Source organism: Struthio camelus, chromosome 5 (assembly GCF_040807025.1).
Source record: "Struthio camelus isolate bStrCam1 chromosome 5, bStrCam1.hap1, whole genome shotgun sequence".
Lineage (NCBI taxonomy): Eukaryota > Metazoa > Chordata > Aves > Struthioniformes > Struthionidae > Struthio > Struthio camelus.
Genome location: NC_090946.1, coordinates 56,386,247 through 56,407,138, shown reverse-complemented (window position 1 = coordinate 56,407,138; position 20,892 = coordinate 56,386,247). Strand labels below are relative to the sequence as shown.

At 40.4% G+C, this 20,892-nt stretch overlaps 2 protein-coding genes across 31 annotated transcripts in view; one reads left to right on the top strand and one right to left on the bottom strand.

The window, feature by feature from the left end:
* The window catches only part of MIPOL1 (mirror-image polydactyly 1), a 210,869-nt gene that overhangs the window by 156,531 nt on the left and 33,446 nt on the right, over positions 1 to 20,892 (bottom strand). For 15 of the 30 annotated variants that reach the window (XM_068946476.1, XM_068946486.1, XM_068946504.1 and 12 more), the window contains 3 exons: positions 11,153 to 11,258; positions 10,472 to 10,608; positions 9,102 to 9,181 (listed from right to left, as the gene is read on the bottom strand). In XM_068946476.1, coding sequence (XP_068802577.1) covers positions 9,102 to 9,181; positions 10,472 to 10,476 — 85 coding nt within the window. In that variant the 5' untranslated portion in view covers positions 10,477 to 10,608; positions 11,153 to 11,258. Of the gene's footprint in view, positions 1 to 9,101; positions 9,182 to 10,471; positions 10,609 to 11,152; positions 11,259 to 13,189; positions 13,255 to 20,892 lie in introns of all 30 variants that reach the window. The other 15 variants (XM_068946495.1, XM_068946483.1, XM_068946491.1 and 12 more) reach the window with 4 other exon arrangements.
* On the top strand, positions 16,697 to 19,718 carry LOC138067350 (zinc finger CCCH domain-containing protein 13-like). Its single transcript, XM_068944109.1, has 3 exons — positions 16,697 to 16,764; positions 16,948 to 17,830; positions 18,978 to 19,718. Exons 1-3 carry the CDS (start codon positions 16,697 to 16,699, stop codon positions 19,716 to 19,718), a joined length of 1,692 nt encoding a protein of 563 aa, XP_068800210.1.

Genomic DNA, 20,892 nt, shown 5'->3' with positions numbered 1-20,892 from the left:
AATAACCAGCAACTAACAACAGACCGTTTTCCCTTCATGGCACACCTTTTCTGATGCTTAAAGCAAACCAGGTAAACTAACACGACTATTCACTAGGGTTCCAAGCTAAACCCAACTGAAGCAGTCACAGCAGTTTGATAAGAGAAGACTGAGCTCAAAGTAGTGTTGTAATACAAAGCTAATCCCTTTCATTTTTCAAGGCTCTGCCCAGCCTAAATCCCACATATAAACTACTAGGCCCTTGGCAGTTACAGCGAGGAAATCATCACGCAGATGCATTGTACAGTCAAGTGCTCCAACGATTCACTACTGTCAGCCACGCACAGAGCAGCGTGGCTAAACTGAATAGTCTGATTTAGACAATTCAAGGCAGGAAATAGAGACCGTGAGATCATGACAGTTGGGAGGAACAAGGACTATCAATCTGCATTTAAGTAACTCTATCCAGGAACTACCCAGATTTTAAACTGGAGTAGGACATCTGTTCTTATTTCAAGAAACAAATGACAAAGGTCCTCTGAAATTAGCCATGAAAACTACCTTTTCTGGAGAGGTATTAATTAATGACTCTCCAGATATTTTATAAGGAACGTATAAGCACTGTGACAGTCATTTTAACGTGGGCAAGACAGAGACACGGTAACAAAATAATCAAATCGAGGTCATCAAGGAAATCATGACAGAAGTAAAACGCCAGAAGTCCAAGGCTCCATTCTGTGTTCTCTCTTGTAGGTTATGCTGCCTCAGCTGTGGCCCTCCTTGCTCTCTTATCCTGATCAGAGACCTGACTGGAGTTTTCTCTTCTGGCAGAGTTGCTTTAGGCAGCTTAAATTCTATGAGATGCAACTCTTTTTCAAAAGACCTCCAAGGAAAAATGACTATTTTAACCTATTTTTAGCTATCACTTTTAGAATGATAAAGTAATGTTTATACATTCAAAGGATACACAGGAATTTCAAATAATTGGATTGGTATCCTTCCAAACTCTATCATGGTCATAATTTTCATTCACATGACAGACTGTAGTATTTCTACATTAAAAGACAGATATGCAGAGTAAAGTATTTACACACTTGTTATTTCAGTAGTATGCAGAAAAGAGAAACCACTTATTTGACTGTACTTTTACTAGAGCAAACTTTTGAACAATAAAAATTGTTTTAAAAGTCAGTCAGGTTAACAGAACACTACAACTCAAATGCTCAGACCTCTGTCTTGAGTTAACCATTTAAGAAGTCCAAAGCCATGATTAAATAGAACACTATCTTCTTACTGAAACTTTAATGAGAAAGTTCTCCGTGAATGAAGTAAAAATGATGTAAGGTATATTTTGAAATAATGTCTCAGCTTGCTCCATATCCCAGGGCCAAAAAAAAAAAATCAAAAAAACAAAAAAAAAAGAGAGAGAGCGCCATGAAAACAGTTTTTTGTCTGCTAAAATGCTAGAATACTGACAAAACTCAAAAGTTTAATGGTTCATTTTTTAATTCCTTGAAGGAATCTAAAGAGAACACTGAATTCATTGTGTTAGCAATTTAAGCAGGGGGATATCTGTGTTACTTTGAATGCTTCTTTATTCACCTGTACTTGCTTGGAACCCCGGCAACACCCTTCATAAGGAAATAAATTGAGAGACAGATTAAGAACAGTTGGAGTTATTCTGGCAGAAAGGCAATTTTTACAACTCTCCAAGGATTCTGGTTATTTTAGTAATGATGCTTCCCTTGTCCATCTCACTTTCAGTCTTTTGCCATTTTATTTCACATGCAAACAGCAAAAACGTATCAACTGCTGGATATTTAAATTAGCAAAATGCTTTTAAGTCGTTAAAAATATATGGTCAGTCATTGTTTTGGTATTCACTGCAGTTAATCGTGATGCATTTATTAATGTGAAATTTCACACATTTTCTTTGGCTTTCTACTCTCTGTTTACGATTCATTAACATACTGTTATTTTAAAATATTAGTCTCTGTAAAGAAACCAGATTTTCACTGGGTTAGTCTTGCACTTGAAAAAACATTTTTAGATTCTGAACACATCAAAACAGCAGAATCTCTAGTCAGATACTAAGCGGGATTCACTGAAACACAATGTTATTTCTAATGGATGGATGATTGTGTTTGGTCTTTTGAAACTTTGAAGTATAGGTAAGTCTTGATCACACAAATTAATAAATCCTAAAGCTGGAGTTAACAATAACCATTACACCCAAATTCTGCAGCTTAGCCCAGCCAATTTTTCAAAAGGTCAGGTTGTGAACTGCAGAAGATCAGGGAGGTCCACCGCATAGCTTTGTTGCCAGGCATCTCTCGTCTGGATTGTTGCAGGCATTTATTAGTATTCGTCAGCAGACTCAACAAAGCAAACAAGAAATTCAAGCACGAATAATAAAATGAAATGCTGCTATATAACCCTTTGTCATTCAGCAAATATGGGACTTTTTAGCTACATTGTTCCTAAACCTGGGTTACTACTTTAATTTTTCTCCACAGTGCTGACTGAATGAGTATGCATGTGTGTTAAATGCTGAGCTCCCTTAACAACTGCAGGACTGCCATTTAATCTGTTGGTAGATGGACCATTTCCTGTGGGAACTCTAGCTATGATTTCCAGATCCACCAAATAAATCTCAGATTAAGATTCCAAATGAAACCTGCCTTTGGCAGATAAAAAATGTCAAGATGGATATAAACAGTAAAATTATAAATTATCTAGGTGTTGCACGATGACTTGATGTGCTTTTTTTGTTTACACTTTCCCTGATATCACAACTATACAAGGCATTCATCAAATGTCACACTTTCATAATATTGGAGGCATCATTAAAACTGTTTGGCTAAGGACCTTGAAGTGTTTAAGCAGTAGCTCAAAAGTATATTTGTGCAAAGTAGAAGAATAAATTTACATATCAGCAGCAGCTCATAAGGGATGGGTAAATATTCTGTTTATCTCTCATTGTAATTCAGGTTAGTTTAAATACAGGGTTTCAGGATATCATTACAGCCTGTATGCAGTTATTACATAATTTCCAAACATAGTGTCTGCTAGAGTTTTATTAAGCATGCTGAGTTTATGTTTTCTAAAACAACTAAAAACAAAGTAAACTCTCCCGTCCCATTTTTCTTTTGCTATTGTAATACCAGACAATTGCTTTTCACATATAACCCCTTCCATTATCTAAATCTTAATTATCCAGAACTCCCTTTTATCTAGGCAGGGTCATATTTCCTGATGCCCATTAATTATAGTGAAGATTCTCTTAGCCAAATGTACTCAACCTCCCTTACCACACACAAATAATTAAAGGTGGCTGAATTTAGACTTCCAAATACAATCCCAGAAAGCTACAGCTTTATAATATTTTTCTTAATACACTCTTAAAATTAAGTGTCCAACATAAAAGAAAAGGTCACTAGGCATAAAATGCCAGTTTAAAACTAAAGAGAAAAAACCCCCCATAGCCCAGCGTAAATGGTCTAAAGACACATGTGAACTCTCTGATGAGAATCGCCAATGTATTCCCTAGTGCCTTTTTCCCCTGTATTCCCAGGGCTGCTTTTTTAATAAAAATTTTTTGTGATGTCTTTGCTCATCTGACCTGTGCTAAGGCAGGACTGCTCTGAACTTAAGCTTCATTGTTACTAAAATAAAAGTGAGACGGGTTTCTAAAAAAGAGGAAAAAAGGAAAACCCCCAAAATCAAAAAACTCAAATTCTTGTACTTGTGCTAGGTCTTCCAAAGCTCCTTCGAAGCACTGTGTAAAAATTACTGCGGTGGTAATTGCTGCTTCTCCAAGAAGCACATTGCAAGGCTTTCTGAAGTTAGCTTCCTTCAAATTTTAAACAGTAATGTGATTTGAAATGCAATACTTTAAGGTGTGCATTCTCTTCCTTAGTTCTTGTAGTACGTGCTGCAGATAAGGCACTACACATTTTCAGTGTATCATAAAGGCTCTAACAAAATCATTCTCATAGTGACCCAGTAATTCAGGTAGCTACTGGAGACCAAATTGTCCTTTTGATGAGGACCCTTACTCCATGCAACTTGCCTGCAAATACACTGTATTTAACCATTCAAAATGTATGAAGAAAGGAAGCAGATAGAAGAGGGAGGCATGACAACTTATACACATGGAAGGGTGTTATATTTGGAGCAAAGACCAGCATTTGACGATTTTTCAGTTATTGTTATCTCCTTTCCTTCAAAGTCAGGGTGCTCTATTCCCTCTTTCTCCAAGAAAGATTTTCTCTTAATCTTTCATGTTTATCATCACTGGCAGTTACTACTCCATTTTCCCGTGTTGTTTTACCCATGCAGGATCATCCTCTCCACTTCTCTTCTGCTTCATATACCGTGCAGAGAAACCTGCAACTACTCATCTCCCTTTGAAAGGGGATCTGTGACAGCTAGCACACAGCGAGTCTGATGCTGAAAGCAGAGCACACATGACACCTCTCAGTTGAGCCATGTGTGTGAACAGGACTCTGCCTCTTTGCGCATATGATACGCATTCCTCTGCATATACCCCTGCAAATACCCAGGGTCTTCTTTCTTTTCCAGGTAAATAGCTTTCCTTATTGCTAAAAGAGGCAAGGAAAGGAGGAACAGGCTCATATCATCTTCTACTGAGGCATGTAAGAGACAAAACAGACTCCAATATGACAAATATAGTTTATTTTGCCTCTACTGCAGCCTTGGAAGAAGGGCTTCAGATTTACTTTACCCACTATCTATAGCTGTAATGGATGTGTTTTGAGGAAGAAGTAGCACCTCCACAACTAGTAGTTTTTCCACTACTTGAGCGTCAGATGAAAGTGGGAAACATCCTTACGATATTACTCTCAAAGCTTTCTTTACCCCTTCAGACTTTTAGCTTGCTATATGATTATTGTGTGAAAGTCACACAATAGTAATTCCAGCCAACAAGCCCTTGTAATTACATAAGTTTTTATTTTTGCAAAACCAAACCCACAGAAAAAGCATGTTAAAATCATTACAGAACTTGAAAAAACTAATTTCTCCTAGTAAGGTTGTCCATAAATATGTGGTAAGGGAGAAGGGTTTCATTTCTTGAAAGTTAGCAAAGGAAGAAAGAAAAAGGAAAAAAAAAAGGATAATTCATATTACCTAACCTATATACATGATTGTACATTGCCTCAATTAAAATGAATGCAAAAAGGGTGGTAGACAATTAATGACATTTACAAATGGAGTAAATAACATACAAGATATTTCTAGCAAGATTTTATTCCCTGAAATAACATGCTACACAGCAAAAAAACCTCAAGAGTATTTTTGTAAACAATACACTGACATATATGCCACAATCATGATGATATAAGAAAAGCTATGGCCAGATTCCTAGCAGTAAGCACCATACATTCATGCAAGACAATGGCAGAAACGCACATTGCAATGAAGACTATTTACCATATATAAGCTTAACACATGCACATTCATCTAAGCAGCTACATACGCATGACTTGTTAAGTAGGTTTACATTTCTGTTTTCCTCCTCTATTTCTCCTGAATGGAACAGAACTAGAAAGCAGCCTAGCATCAGACAAAACACTTTTCAAACTTCCCTGCACAAGCTGGTTCTGCAATTCATTTCCAATCTACACTATCACATCTCTTTTAAAATAGAGTCTCTTCTGAACCCTAGCTTCCAGGCATGCAATTTTAAAGTATTTTTATGAGTCAGAAAAATATTCTTCCAAAGAATAACATAAGCTATAGTGAAAGTGAACATACTGATCATAACTAAGAGTCGACATCAAATTCTTACAGATGAAACTGGTTCATTGATATTCCCTTCAATATCTGCTTTAAGCAGTGATTTAGAAACATAAATATATACATACATCCACACACATATGTATATCTGTAATTGGAAAATATAACAACAACCTTTTAAAGGAAGCAAAACACTTTGCCCTTAAAATTAATTGCCTCATTTAAAAAAATTCAAAATAATAATTATATAATGCTTTTCATTTGAGTCAGCAAAACTAAGTTTTCTGTCATATCAAACCAAACTATTTGATATGTTAAGACTTCATCTACTTTTTGAACGTCTGTGACTTTTAAGCACGTGGCAGAAGTTTAACACAGGCAAAAACATTACAATAGTAAAGAGACAACTTGGTATACTGCACCCATTCAAACACAGTACATGATACAAGTCAAATGAGACACAAATTTACCTTCAATATTTGCACACTTACCACTTTCCTATCCTGCCAACTCTTTTTGAAAATTGACGTATCAAGTCCTGTATGAATATGCAAGTATGTAAAGCACCCAGTACGGATTCAAGTTTCCTTGTATGTTTTCACAGTATTAACATTTGTGCAGGTTTTGGCATGCATTTAAACTCTTGAAAAGTAACAGCTCTTCACCTAGGTGCATAGTGTGTCTTGTCCCCTCCCCCCAAAATGTAAAAGCTATGCAAGTTTGCCAGTAAAAGTTTATTTTTATAATGGACCTTAGTCCTAGGCTTTCTAGCTTGGAGTCTGAACATTTCATTTGGAAATTAGTCTTCACTGGCATGCTGCCAATGCTCCAGATCCTTTCTCTCAAGTATTCTTAGAGAGAAATGAGAAAAGTCACTATCCTTCTATTAAAAACTAGATCCTGTGGAGATAAACAGTACATTTAAATTAGATACAAAACCCAAATAATAATCCTTGCACACAAGCTGTTCCTTAACTTCGCCTAATATGTGAGAACAGAGACAGAAACATGACTTGAATCCACACAAGCATATTTATAATCCACAGAATCTGGAAAGTTAAAAAAAACACTCAGCCATCAAACACTTCAGATACACTGTTCTTAAATGCTGTCCCTCTTTAAAGTATTTTATTTCATAATATTTATTAACAGGTTACATATGTAACCACATAACTGCCATAAACCTGCCACTTCTCTATACATTCTCTGTACTCACTTTTGCTGTTTTTTTTTTTAGATTCTCACTGTTTGACTGAATTTTCATCTAGTCAACTGAATTTATTATCAGATATGCTTAAGAGTATTTACTTATTTTTTAACAAATAATTTATTCTCTAATCTTTTAGTATCTAATAAAACAAATTCTGAAATAATCATTATAGGTTTTTCTAAAAGTAAACAAACAAAAACAACAAAAACACACAAATTTTTTTAACTTCGAAGTTACAAGCGAGGGATAACTAGAACTGGTACACTGCTACTTCAGAAAGGGAAGATACCCTGAATGACAATGAAAGGTAAACAGAAAACATTTCAAGTTTAGACACTTAAACAGATTGTTAAAAGTTGTGTTGGTTTAGCAGTTCAATGAGAAAATGAGCAAGAGCTGTCTACTAAGGGTACATAATGAACACTTTCTTATCACAAAGATGGCAGTTAGATAAATTACAGTAACATAAAATATTTGTATTGCTAATGTCCAAATAAAAACTTCAGAAAAACATTATTTCTTCATTCAAACCAATATGGTGACATGAAGTACCCTCCATAACCACCTCCCTTTTTTTTTTTTTAAATTATTTTAAGAGTAAAAATATAATTACTTATGATTGTTACAAAAAATATTAGGATACCAAGTTTTCTTTCAAGTTTTTTGTATGCCAGCCTTATTAGATTCAAAAACACAGGAATGTAAGCTTGGAAGACATAGTGTTCTAAACAACAGAAAATATAAACTTAATGCATCAGCAAAAAACATACATGAAACTTGGTAACTAGCTAGTTTTTAAAGTGGGTGTGAACTGTAGAAGAATACAATTTCTTGCAATTGGTCAGGAAATATTTGACAGAGAATCAATTCAAGGTATTCACTGTTAGCCTACTTTGGAAAAGTTAACCTTTTGAACCATTCTTAGAGTATGCTGACCCCTAAAGGTCTAAAAATACTAGATCTGAATAGGCAATAACACATTTAAAATACAGTATAAGTTGTCAGAATACAATTTTCTGCTAAGTTATGACACTATGAATACTTTTGTTTTCAGTGTATTTGATTCAAAAACATTTTTAAATTAGCTCAGTAGAAGCTCAGAATTCCATGAATTAAAAAAGGGGTCTTCAACTAATATGTTATAGAGGATAATATAGGCAGCATTTCCTTTACGTTTGTAAGAAATGTATAATCACCTCCAAAATGGAGTATTTTTTCTTTTCTTTTAAATATCAGACTCTCTTCATGACAAAATTTACATTTATTATCTTTTGAGAAAGAACACATAAGATAAAATTCCAAAAGAAGAATTCACAAAATGCTATGAGGATCTGATGTAGCAGGCACCTTTGAGGTTGACACATCCATTCAATTTTTTTGGACCTACAAAGAGCCATTTGCCAACCAAATCCACCCTTTTATGATGTACTGAAGGTTTCCTTCCCGTGTCTGTGCCTGTCTTCAACCTACACAAGTCATTTAGTCACAGGTCACTTTTCTCGCACTTGCATAAAGTCAGTCAGTCATGTAAAGTGCTAACTCTTGTACGCTTCTGCCATGAAACAAAAATGATCATATCCAAGAGCAACAACTGGGTCATCCAAATACAAGAAGATCCTTCCATCCCGATGGAGAGATTATAACTCCACGAACCATGCAAGGGGCACAAACCCCTCAGTCCAAGTTAACCAAGGCCCTCTCTACCTCAAAGCCTAATACGAAATCAGTTAATACTAGTAGATGACTTAATCATACTTCAGCCAGGCACAAGTAGCTTAAAAAGTTACTTCAAAATAGACTTCAGGTTTGTTAATAAATAAATAAATAAAAATTTGGAAAGCAAAGCACAATTTACAGGCTAAAAATGTAGTGAAGACTAAAAATTACAGCAAAGTTTCAACAGTCAAACACAATGAGACCTGATGATTTACATTCCTTACTTTGCCCCCTCCTACACAGAAGTTTAGAAAGAATCACATATTTGCAGCTGCTCTCCTGTTAAAAAAAAAAAAAAAAAAAAACTAAAAACCCACCAAGCACTACCTCTGAAGTCGGTTAGTTGGTTATATCGTCAAGAACAAATATGTTCCAATCGCTGCCTAGCACTGGTACAACACCAGAAGTTCCCTATTAATATCTTAAAAGTCCTTACCTTTTGCCCAGTCCTCCATTTGTTCTTCTGAACTTGTTTGATCTGGCACTGACTCTAATTTTTGCTCCAAGATTTCAGAGCTAAAATAAAGTGAACTCTAGATAAATAAACTTGAAACAATGCATTATAACACACCTATACTTTGCCTTTATTTGACAGAGAATTTACAAGACAAATGATTTAAAAATATTTATAGTAGGACAATAAAGTCTGTGTACCCTAACAGTCAGTGCCAAATTATATTTTTCAGTAAAAGATTTTCTCTTCACACATCTAGCTTATATAATGGTTTTGTTCAGCTTTCTGTTGCACGCAATGCTGTTGTTGAAAAATTTATTAGTTTGCCTCCTTGTTGTAGAGCCTCTTCTTGCAAATACATGCTATTGAGCACAGCACAAACTACAGTGAGTAGCCCCACTGGAGGCAATAAGACTGCTCACTTTACTAATTACTACAGAAGGCAGTACGCGTTTCACTCCTTTAAAACATCCTTTCACCTGCCTGCAATCCATGGATAAAGTACTAGTAAAGTGGCCTATAACCATTTCTGAACTTGCAGATATTTGACTGGTTTTCTTAAATAACCCATCCAAATATTTGCATGCATATTATTTCATATAAAACCGTTAATTACATTGTTGAAATATTTCATATAACCAAAGATCTTCAAGAGCTAACCCTCAGCACTAACAAATAAGATCTACAGTAAAATACTAGGCTTACAATATAATATTTTGAATGTTAAAACATATCCTCTCTGATGGGTTAAAACTCAATTACATTAAATCTATCAAGGGAATCTAAAGAAATTAGCGCTCTTACTAATACAGTAACTTTACCATGCATTTCATTACTTACCCAAGCATCTCCTTTAAAATGTTTTATACAAAGAACAATTTTTCTTCTTTGACCAAAGTTGTGTATATCTTTTATATTTTCCCAGGATATTTTTTCTATATTTATTAAAACAAAAAATACCTACAACACATGGCTTGAAGAGACACTGGCTGGGCAATGAAAATACTCAGAGAGTTGTCACTGTGATAGTAAATGTAAGAGAGTTAAAAATAAAAAAAATTTTTAAATTCAAGTGTATTATATGAGGACGTACATTTTAACTAATAAGGCAATAGAGAAAGCAATTCTTCTATCCTATATGACCCCCAAAGCTATATAAATTTTCATTTTTAACTTTGAGATTATAAAAAAAATGTAAACACTTAAGATTTAAGACTAGCATTTATATTAAGCATTCAAAAAATACCTATCTAAGCTCATATTTGTGGTTACCTGTAAGTATGCATGATAAAAGCAAAGTGTTGATTTGAGGTACTTAGTTCTTAATAAAAAAAGAAAAGAAAAAACTTCACCTCATATTGCAGAACACCAAGTTCCTTACAAAAGTCCTCAAATGAAGCTGTACACTTCTTCTTTTTCAATTCTGTGTAATTGTGTTGATTTGGAGTTGGCAATCTTTTCCTAAGTTCCTCATTTACTTTTGGATTAGCTGAAAATATAGAAGGTTATTAATATCAAGAAATGGGTGCCTGTCAGTGAAGCCATTTCCCTACATATTGCATAAAAAGGTTCATAATAATTGCAGTATTTTAATAAGATATTCATATAGCAAGACATGAAGAAAATACGGTATTTAATAACCTCTAGAGTATTTTAAAACATGTCTTAGGGCCTTAATGTGCCTAGTAATGTACTATTTAAAACCATAATTTTATCCCTCCACAATATACAGTCATTCTTCCTCGCCATTTACCCAGCTAATGAATGCCAGCAATTAGTAAAATGTAATCCCATTGCACAATCATTTTAATGCTTTTAGCACTCAGAAAAGTAAACATCAAATTAATACTGCTCAAGCCATATCAGATCCTAGTTGGAAGCAAGCAATTATAGTTCAGCTCCTCAGGTGTAATTAAATGATTGGAATGATTTAGTTCCATAAATGCAAGTTAATTCATAAGCAAGCAACAAATATACTGGGAGTAATTACAAGAAACATTGACAGTCTAAGCAGGGTTGGTTCTTTTATGTACCTGATGTAGGAAAATGCTGCCCTCTCCTGGAAATAATAGAGTATATCAAGTGAATATTCTCATAGAATTGGAGACTCCGTGGTCTTCACAGGTGAAAGATGTTCTGCTAATTAAAAGGAATTGTTCTGTTTTATACATACAGAAAATGAAAGTATTGTTGAGAACAGATTAGGCAACCTATTAATCGAAGTCAAATAGAAGGACCTTTTGGGATTGCCCAAGTTTCTCAGTGTGCTTTCCCTATTATTAGAAATAAAACATTAGTAAATAGAGTAACAAAATATTCCATGCACTAAGTAGCTAGGTTATTCTGAATACAAACACTGCAACCGATATCTAACTGATGCCTAATATTTACAAATCAGTCTAGACATACACATTTTTTAACTGTAGGTACTTTAAGGTATTTTTTCGAACCAAAACTAATTGGAACGTTATTCAGACAGTGTTAAAGAAAAAATTCTGCCAAATCAACAACAATCAGGAGTTGGCCATGGTCATGAAGGTTTTTCTAGGAGGAAGCCTCAGAAAAAATGAAATACAATGATTTCTAAAACTTTAATTTACTCTCATTTGAATATAATGAGATACAGCAGTCAATATTGAAACACATTTACAAATTAAAGAGTCTTCTGGTCAACACAATATTTAAGATAAAAATCAAAATAAACTCATTCCGGAGATAAACAAAGTATATTGGTGGACCAAGACAAAAAATGAGAATACAGAATGAAACTGTGACCCACAATCCAGAGTTAATTTTACAAACTAGTTTTCTTCACTTCAACCTGTGGTTGTATTAAAAATTACCTTTTGTACATCAAGCAAAGAAAGCCAGAAACTGGTTTTTTTCTGGTGAATATAACATTTAACAGTCATGTAAAAATGACACTACAAATTTAAGTACAAAATTACTTATGTATATGAGTATTAATTAATTAATATAGTCCCACTGTTAATTGGAAATTCCCAGTCTACTTATTTGTTCCCCCACAAAAAAAATATAGAAAGAACAAATGCTTCCCACTGAAACTTATAACAATGTGTGTAAAGAAAAAAAAATTCAATATATGCATATTTTCCATGCACAAAAGCTCTAATGTAAAGAAAGCCAGATTCAAAAGCATATGATCACCATTGTTAAAACATGCAGTTGTGTTCTTTACCAACAGCATGTTGTCAAAGTATTTCTTTGCTCCAGATCTTACTATACTTCCAAACAAACCAAAGCTGTACATAAGCATCTTCACTGCTACTTCACCTACTGTGGAAATGAAATAGATTTCAAGTAATCACGTTATTAAAAGTTTAAAATGTACAGCACATTTGCTTTGCCCTTTGATGTCATGGTCCTATTTTCCAATTCAAATCTTGTACACTGTAAGTTAATTGCTTTTGGAAACTACTTATTATTCATGTAAAAATTAATGTGCCAATGTGTTTAAATCCTTTTAAATGACCATTCATGCATCTTTCTTCTTTAAGTACCACTGAAATCTGTCAAAGATATCAATGCAAGATGGTCTTAGAGAAAGTTCTAATAAAGATTTTTTCTGCTAACATAAGATTTTCATTTTCGTCAACTTTACTTAAATTCCATTAATTTTTTAAGCTGCTTTTAATAAATTCACAAGTAAAAAATTTTAGGCTCGCATAGTCTGTCATCTGTGTTCCAGCTGACTTTATGAATATTAATAACAGTGTTATCCTGATTAAATAGGCTTCATATGAAATCCCCGTGAATCCTATAGCTCAGACATCTCATTTTTTCCAACTCTTTATGAATTTGGATTCAGACATTAAACTGGAAAAAAATATATATATTTAAAAATAGATTTAATGGCACATTCCTGTATCCTTAAGCAAAAAAAATAAATGATTTAATGATTCAAATAATTAAAATTGAAAGGTCCACATAAATTTCTGGCTTTCTGTAAACATGCAACATATTTTAACTCTAATGAAAACTTCCAACATGTCTCAGAACAAAGGATTAAGAATGTATTATAAAATAATAATATCTGCCCTCATCCTCACCTTAAACAACAGACAATATGATCTTAACTCTTTATATACAGAGTACTGATTTGCAGAAGTATTTCCTAAAGAGAAAGAAATTTGCAAATGCTTAATTACATAGGTATACATATGAAATACATAAACATTTTAGCTTAGCATGGGTACTCTATCAAAAAATAGTATTAACTTCTAATTAGTTTATACTTCAGCAAAACAGCCTCACTTTTCCTAAAGACTACCATGGCAAAACACACAGGAAATTTTAACATTCTCCAACTAGACTCATGCAATCACATTTTCAAATACCTAACTTATTTTTCTGCTTATAGATGGGAATTATTTACATCCATGACAAATAACAAAGAAAAACTGGAGGCAAAGCTCACTGTACTGCCTTCATTTTCTTCATACAGTGTCAAGTAAAATCATTACTTCTTTCATTCATTTAGGGATGTAATTCTGAAACAATATGTTTTCAAAATATTTTGCCTTTTGGTATTTCAAAATCCGAATTGATTATAGGAGAAGAAAAAACAACTAAAGGTAATGGGTTCTTTAGAAGGAGGTCACTGCAAGACCAGTTCAAATTACTCATCCCTACAAACACTTAATCCACTCATTAAGAATTTAATAAAAAGAAGAGGTATATAAAAATAGCAAAATATATGCAAGTTAAAAGCACACAGTGCTTTATTATTTTCACATTTCTGAATAGCTTTTATTACAGCTGCTGTGATATTTCCACTTTCAGTGGAAAAAGTCTCAGGAGTGGCTGCAGAATATGTATTACAACAAGCAACCACCACACAGCAGTAACTCAAACTTTCAATGATACTGACCAAAGGTGTTTGGACTACCAACATTCTGCTGCAGTTTCCAGTGCATTCTCTCCTCCGGTAGGAGTCAGCAAGTTCAGTTTTTAAGCTAGAGTTCAGTTCCTGACTTCCCTCTCTGGGTGAATTCAAACCCTCCATATGGAACACAGAGCTTTCCTAAACCCCATTTGCTCGTTCCTGTCTCTACAGGTTTTGAGGACAACTGCTGAGTCATACCCTTTTCCACTACGACAGGAAGCAAATGCTTGCTGATGCTGACAGAATTCACCTTTTCTTAATGAAAAGTGCTGAAGTCTGGGGAGAATTTGTCACAAAGGAGGGCTACCCTATCTGCTCTGCCTCTGGCAAAACGAGACACCAATTCCTACCCCTTTTTTAATGGCACCAAGCCAATCTTTGTCCAGTATAATGACACAGTTAACAGTTGTCACTGACAGTGTGAGAATGGAGCTATACAAGCGATGGAAAGCCATACAATTTATGGATAGGAAAATAAAGAATGAATTTTAGTATTATTTTTATAAGATTAATTACATTATCAGGATCTCCTGAAATATCCTGAAATGTTTTGCTTCAGGCCAAGCTAAACTAAACGATAGTCTAGGAGGGTATACTGCATACATAAAAACCAAAGTTAATTCTAGAAGCGTTTCCGTAGGGAACAAACAAGACTTTTCTTAGCTTTAGGTGGATGCCAAGTTTTGCTGCAATGATACACAGTTCCACAGAAAATTCATATTTCCTCACTATCAATAAAACTTAATGGCAAAATAGAAAGCTTAACAACCTGAAGTAAGTTATAATTAATTTACGGCAGTTATAAAAATACTAGTCAAAGATTTGAAGTAGTTATTTTACTTATTATTTGACAAACACAGAATGAAACCCAAAGTTCTCCAGAAACTTGAAAACTGAAATGAAGCACTTTGAAATTAAGTTACTTATATTTAAAAGCAAATAAAAGTAATAAAATACAGTAAAATAAGAAATTCATGCAGATATTCTTTTTTTTTTTTTTTGCAAGGGAAAAAACCCCATACGTAAGTGCATTAATGCCATGAGTGGATAAATGCAACGTGACTTGTACTTCAACTCTGAAACTCCAGCACTGCTACAAGGACTTCAAGATTTTTGCTTGTAGAAGTATCTACATTATCTGGAAGCTTGACATAAATATTTGTTCTAGAGGGTAGACTCATATAATAATCTCTAGCTTTCCCCACAGGTGATTCTTGGCCCAAAAAGAGATGAAACATTGGCATTAGGTTCCGAGTAACCTGTGCAAGTCTCATAATACGGAGAACCAGGCTCAGATATTTTTCACTGTGTTGCTGCAGCAGCTTCTTTACATTCTCAAAGAAGAATTTGCTTCTGACGCTTTTAACAATGCATACACTAAGTTATAGGGCTCTCATATTTGGTATGTATGTCTTGCTTTTGTGAAAGGGAAGAGGGAGAAGGTACATTATGTTGTTGCAGTTTTCAATTTGTTTACAAATTCCTTATCCCTGATTTAAATTTAATAGGAGAAAAGACAAGCACTTTTCTCTTTCTGTATCTTTTCTTCCCTGCCTGATTTCTGCTATTAGTTCAGTGTTTTCAAGACTCAATTTTCCCTTTACTCACACCAGTAAATGTTCTACTTGCATGTTAGGTCACTATCAGTCAATATCTTCACATCTTTGCATCTGTCATGTTCTCTCCCCCATTAACAACTTAAATAATCATAATAATCATTTCTATTTCTTTTATTAAATAATATTTAATAACTTTACAATTTGTTTACAATTTACAACAAGAAAAAAATTATTTATTATCGTCACTCTGTTTTGTCCTCTTCTTTCCCAGTTTTTAGCTGTTCTTTGCCCTCCATTTCTTTTCCTTTTTTTCAGTTTTGTCTTCTTCTCCATAATCTTCCCACAAACACTTCTTTGAAATGGGAAGGAAACTGCACAGGATGTCAAATTCTGTCTCTATTTCTTTCTATCTTTTCTCATCTCAGTGCATCTTCTGTAAAGCAGCTTTTTTCTGCCATACCTCGATTTACATTTCTTCACTCCAATCATGAAACTATGTTATGTTTTGGGCAAGTGTGAAATATCTAATTTTGTCATTTAGCCATTCTTAGGCCTCATTTTAAATATTTTACTGGTCTCGTATCATCATCTATCATGCAGGCAGCCAGATGTCCATTTCTATACAGTTCACAACTAGTCCTTTCTATGCTCCTGTTCAGACTGTTGTCTTCTGAAAGTAAGAGCTAATGAAAGCAAAATATAGAGTAGTAGTTGAATCAGCACTATGCCCTCATGGTGATGAGGACTAACTGCATATTGTGTTGACAAGAATATAGCCAGCAGATCAAGGGAAGTGATCATTTCCCTCTATTTGGCACTTTTGAGACCACAGCTTAAGCGCTGTGTACAGCCTGAGGCTCCTAAGTAAATACTACAGAAAACCATCAAGATGATTAGGGGGTTGAAGCACGTGACTTATGAGGAGAAGCTGAAAGAACTGAGTTTGTCAGCTTTAAGGAGAGAAGGCTAAAGGGCCGTTTTAATCAGTCTTCAATTACCTTGTAAGTGATTAGAGACAAGAGAGAGACTCTTTTCTTGGACACAAGCTGCAACACAGAAAACTCTAAGCATCAGCTTAAAAAAACCAAATCTTTCATCATGTGTCTGGTCAAATGCTGAGACAAGTTGCTCAGAGAGGTTATGGAATCTCCGTTCTTGGAGATATTCAAAACTCATCTGGGTATCACCCTAAGCAACCTCATCTAACTTCAGAGATGGCCATGGTCTGAGCAGAGGTGTGAAACAGATGACATTCAAAGGTCCCTTCCATATGTTATTACTCTAATGATTACAATAAGACTAATATACAAAAGCCAATATTCATATAATACACTAAAATTCTGGGTTGCTTTCTGCTTTACAGAGTAGAACAGCAGAGCAGAGAGACAGAGCGAGACAGAGCGAGACAGCGACAGAGCGAGACAGCGACAGCGCGCGAGAGTGAGACAGAGAGCGACAGAGCGAGCGCGCGAGCGACAGAGCGCGCGACAGGGAGAGAGAGAGAGCGACAGGGAGAGAGAGAGAGAGAGAGCGACAGGGAGAGAGAGAGAGAGAGAGAGAGCGACAGAGAGAGAGAGAGAGAGAGACAGGGAGAGCGCGCGACAGGGCGAGACAGGGAGAGCGCGCGAGACAGGGAGAGCGCGCGAGACAGGGAGAGCGCGCGAGACAGGGAGAGCGCGCGACAGGGAGAGCGCGCGACAGGGAGAGCGCGCGACAGGGAGAGCGCGCGACAGGGAGAGCGCGCGACAGGGAGAGAGAGCGAGACAGAGAGAGCGAGACAGAGAGAGCGAGACAGAGAGAGCGCGAGCGACAGGGGGCGCGCGACAGGGGGCGCGCGACAGGGGGCGCGCGACAGGGGGCGCGCGACAGAGCGACAGAGAGCGAGCGAGAGAGCGAGCGAGCGAGACAGAGAGCGAGACAGAGAGCGCGCGAGAGCGAGAGAGACAGCGCGAGGGAGAGACAGCGCGAGGGAGAGACAGCGCGAGGGAGAGACAGCGCGAGGGAGAGACAGCGCGAGGGAGAGACAGCGCGAGGGAGAGACAGCGCGAGGGAGAGACAGCGCGAGGGAGAGACAGCGCGAGGGAGAGACAGCGCGAGGGAGAGACAGCGCGAGGGAGAGACAGCGCGAGGGAGAGACAGCGCGAGGGAGAGACAGCGCGAGGGAGACAAAGAGGGAGACAAAGAGGGAGACAAAGAGGGAGACAAAGAGGGAGAGCGAGACAGAGGGAGAGCGAGACAGAGGGAGAGCGAGACAGAGGGAGAGCGAGACAGAGGGAGAGCGAGACAGAGGGAGAGCGAGACAGAGGGAGAGCGAGACAGAGGGAGAGCGAGACAGAGGGAGAGCGAGACAGAGGGAGAGCGAGACAGAGGGAGAGCGAGACAGAGGGAGAGCGAGACAGAGGGAGAGCGAGACAGAGGGAGAGCGCGAGCACGAGAGAGCGCGAGCACGAGAGAGCGCGAGCACGAGAGAGCGCGAGCGAGAGCGACAGAGCGCGCGAGACAGAGCGCGAGAGCGAGACAGAGCGAGACAGAGCGACAGACAGACAGAGCGACAGACAGAGCGCGAGCGAGCGAGACAGAGCGCGAGGGAGACAGAGCGCGAGCGAGCGAGACAGCGCGAGGGAGACAGAGCGACAGAGCGAGACAGAGCGAGAGCGTGCGCGAGAGACAGAGAGACAGCGAGCGAGACAGAGCGAGCGAGCGAGCGAGAGACAGAGCGAGCGAGAGACAGAGCGAGCGAGAGACAGAGCGAGCGAGAGACAGAGCGCGACAGAGCGACAGAGAGCGAGCTACAGACAGAGCGAGCGACAGAGCGACAGAGCGAGACAGAGCGACAGAGCGAGAGAGCGAGAGAGCGACAGAGCGCGCGTGGGAGACAGAGCGAGCCAGCGCGAGAGACAGAGAGAGCGAGCGCGAGAGACAGAGAGAGCGAGCGCGAGAGACAGAGAGAGCGAGCGCGAGAGACAGAGAGAGCGAGCGCGAGAGACAGAGCGACAGACAGACAGAGCGAGCGCGCGACAGAGCGACAGACAGGCAGAGCGACCGCGCGACAGGCAGAGCGACAGACAGACAGAGCGAGCGCGCGACAGACAGACAGAGCGCGCGCGCGACAGACAGACAGAGCGCGCGCGCGACAGACAGAGCGCGCGCGCGACAGACAGACAGAGCGCGCGCGCGACAGACAGACAGAGCGCGCGCGCGACAGACAGACAGAGCGCGCGCGCGACAGACAGACAGAGCGCGCGACAGAGCGACAGACAGGCAGAGCGAGCGCGCGACAGAGCGACAGACAGGCAGAGCGACAGACAGGCAGAGCAAGCGCGCGACAGGCAGAGCGCGCGACAGAGCGACAGACAGGCAGAGCGACAGACAGGCAGAGCGACAGACAGGCAGAGCGCGAGAGAGCGAGAGACAGCGCGCGCGAGAGAGAGCGAGACAGAAAGCGAGACAGAAAGCGAGCGAGCGAGAGACAGAGCGAGCGAGAGACAGAGCGAGCGAGAGACAGAGAGCGAGCGAGAGACAGAGCGAGCGACAGACAGAGCGAGCGACAGACAGAGCGAGCGACAGACAGAGCGAGCGACAGACAGAGCGAGCGACAGACAGAGCGAGACAGAGCGACAGAGCGAGAGCGCGACAGAGCGAGAGCGCGACAGAGCGAGAGCGCGACAGAGCGAGAGCGCGACAGAGCGAGAGCGCGACAGAGCGAGAGCGCGACAGAGCGAGAGCGCGACAGAGAGAGAGCGCGACAGAGCGAGAGCGCGACAGAGAGAGAGCGCGACAGAGAGAGAGCGCGACAGAGAGAGAGAGAGAGCGCGCGCGCGAGACAGAGCGAGGCAGCGAGCCAGCGCGAGAGACAGAGAGAGCGAGCGCGAGAGACGGAGCGAGCGCGAGAGACAGAGCGACAGACAGGCAGAGCGAGCGCGCGACAGACAGGCAGAGCGACAGAGCGACCGCGCGACAGACAGGCAGAGCGACAGACAGGCAGAGCGAACGCGCGACAGGCAGAGCGAACGCGCGACAGGCAGAGCGAACGCGCGACAGGCAGGCAGAGCGACAGGCAGGCAGAGCGAGCGCGCGACAGAGCGACAGACAGGCAGAGCGACAGACAGGCAGAGCGACAGAGCGAGCGCGTGACAGAGCGACAGGCAGACAGAGCGACAGGCAGACAGAGCGACAGGCAGACAGAGCGCGCGACAGAGCGAGCGCGCGACAGAGCGAGCGCGCGACAGAGCGAGCGCGCGACAGAGCGACAGACAGACAGAGCGACAGACAGACAGAGCGACAGACAGACAGAGCGACAGACAGACAGAGCGAGCGCGACAGACAGAGCGACAGACAGGCAGAGCGAGCGCGCGACAGAGCGAGCGCGCGACAGAGCGACAGACAGGCAGAGCGACAGACAGGCAGAGCGAGCGCGACAGACAGAGCGAGCGCGACAGACAGAGCGAGCGCGACAGACAGAGCGAGCGCGCGACAGCGACAGACAGGCAGAGCGAGCGCGCGACAGAGCGAGCGCGCGACAGAGCGACAGACAGGCAGAGCGACAGACAGGCAGAGCGAGCGCGCGACAGAGCGACAGACAGGCAGAGCGACAGACAGGCAGAGCGAGCGCGCGACAGAGCGACAGACAGGCAGAGCGACAGACAGGCAGAGCGAGCGCGCGACAGAGCGACAGACAGGCAGAGCGAGCGCGCGACAGAGCGACAGACAGGCAGAGCGACAGACAGGCAGAGCGAGCGCGCGACAGCGACAGACAGGCAGAGCGAGCGCGCGACAGAGCGAGCGCGCGACAGCGACAGACAGGCAGAGCGAGCGCGCGACAGAGCGAGCGCGCGACAGAGCGACAGACAGGCAGAGCGACAGACAGGCAGAGCGAGCGCGCGACAGAGCGACAGACAGGCAGAGCGACAGACAGGCAGAGCGACAGACAGGCAGAGCGAGCGCGCGACAGAGCGACAGACAGGCAGAGCGACAGACAGGCAGAGCGACAGACAGGCAGAGCGAGCGCGCGACAGAGCGACAGACAGGCAGAGCGATAGGCAGAGCGACAGACAGGCAGAGCGAGCGCGCGACAGAGCGACAGACAGGCAGAGCGACAGACAGACAGAGCGAGCGCGCGACAGAGCGAGCGCGCGACAGAGCGAGCGCGCGACAGAGCGAGCGCGCGACAGAGCGAGCGCGCGACAGAGCGAGCGCGCGACAGAGCGAGCGCGCGACAGAGCGACAGACAGGCAGAGCGAGCGCGCGACAGAGCGACAGACAGGCAGAGCGACAGACAGGCAGAGCGAGCGCGCGACAGAGCGACAGA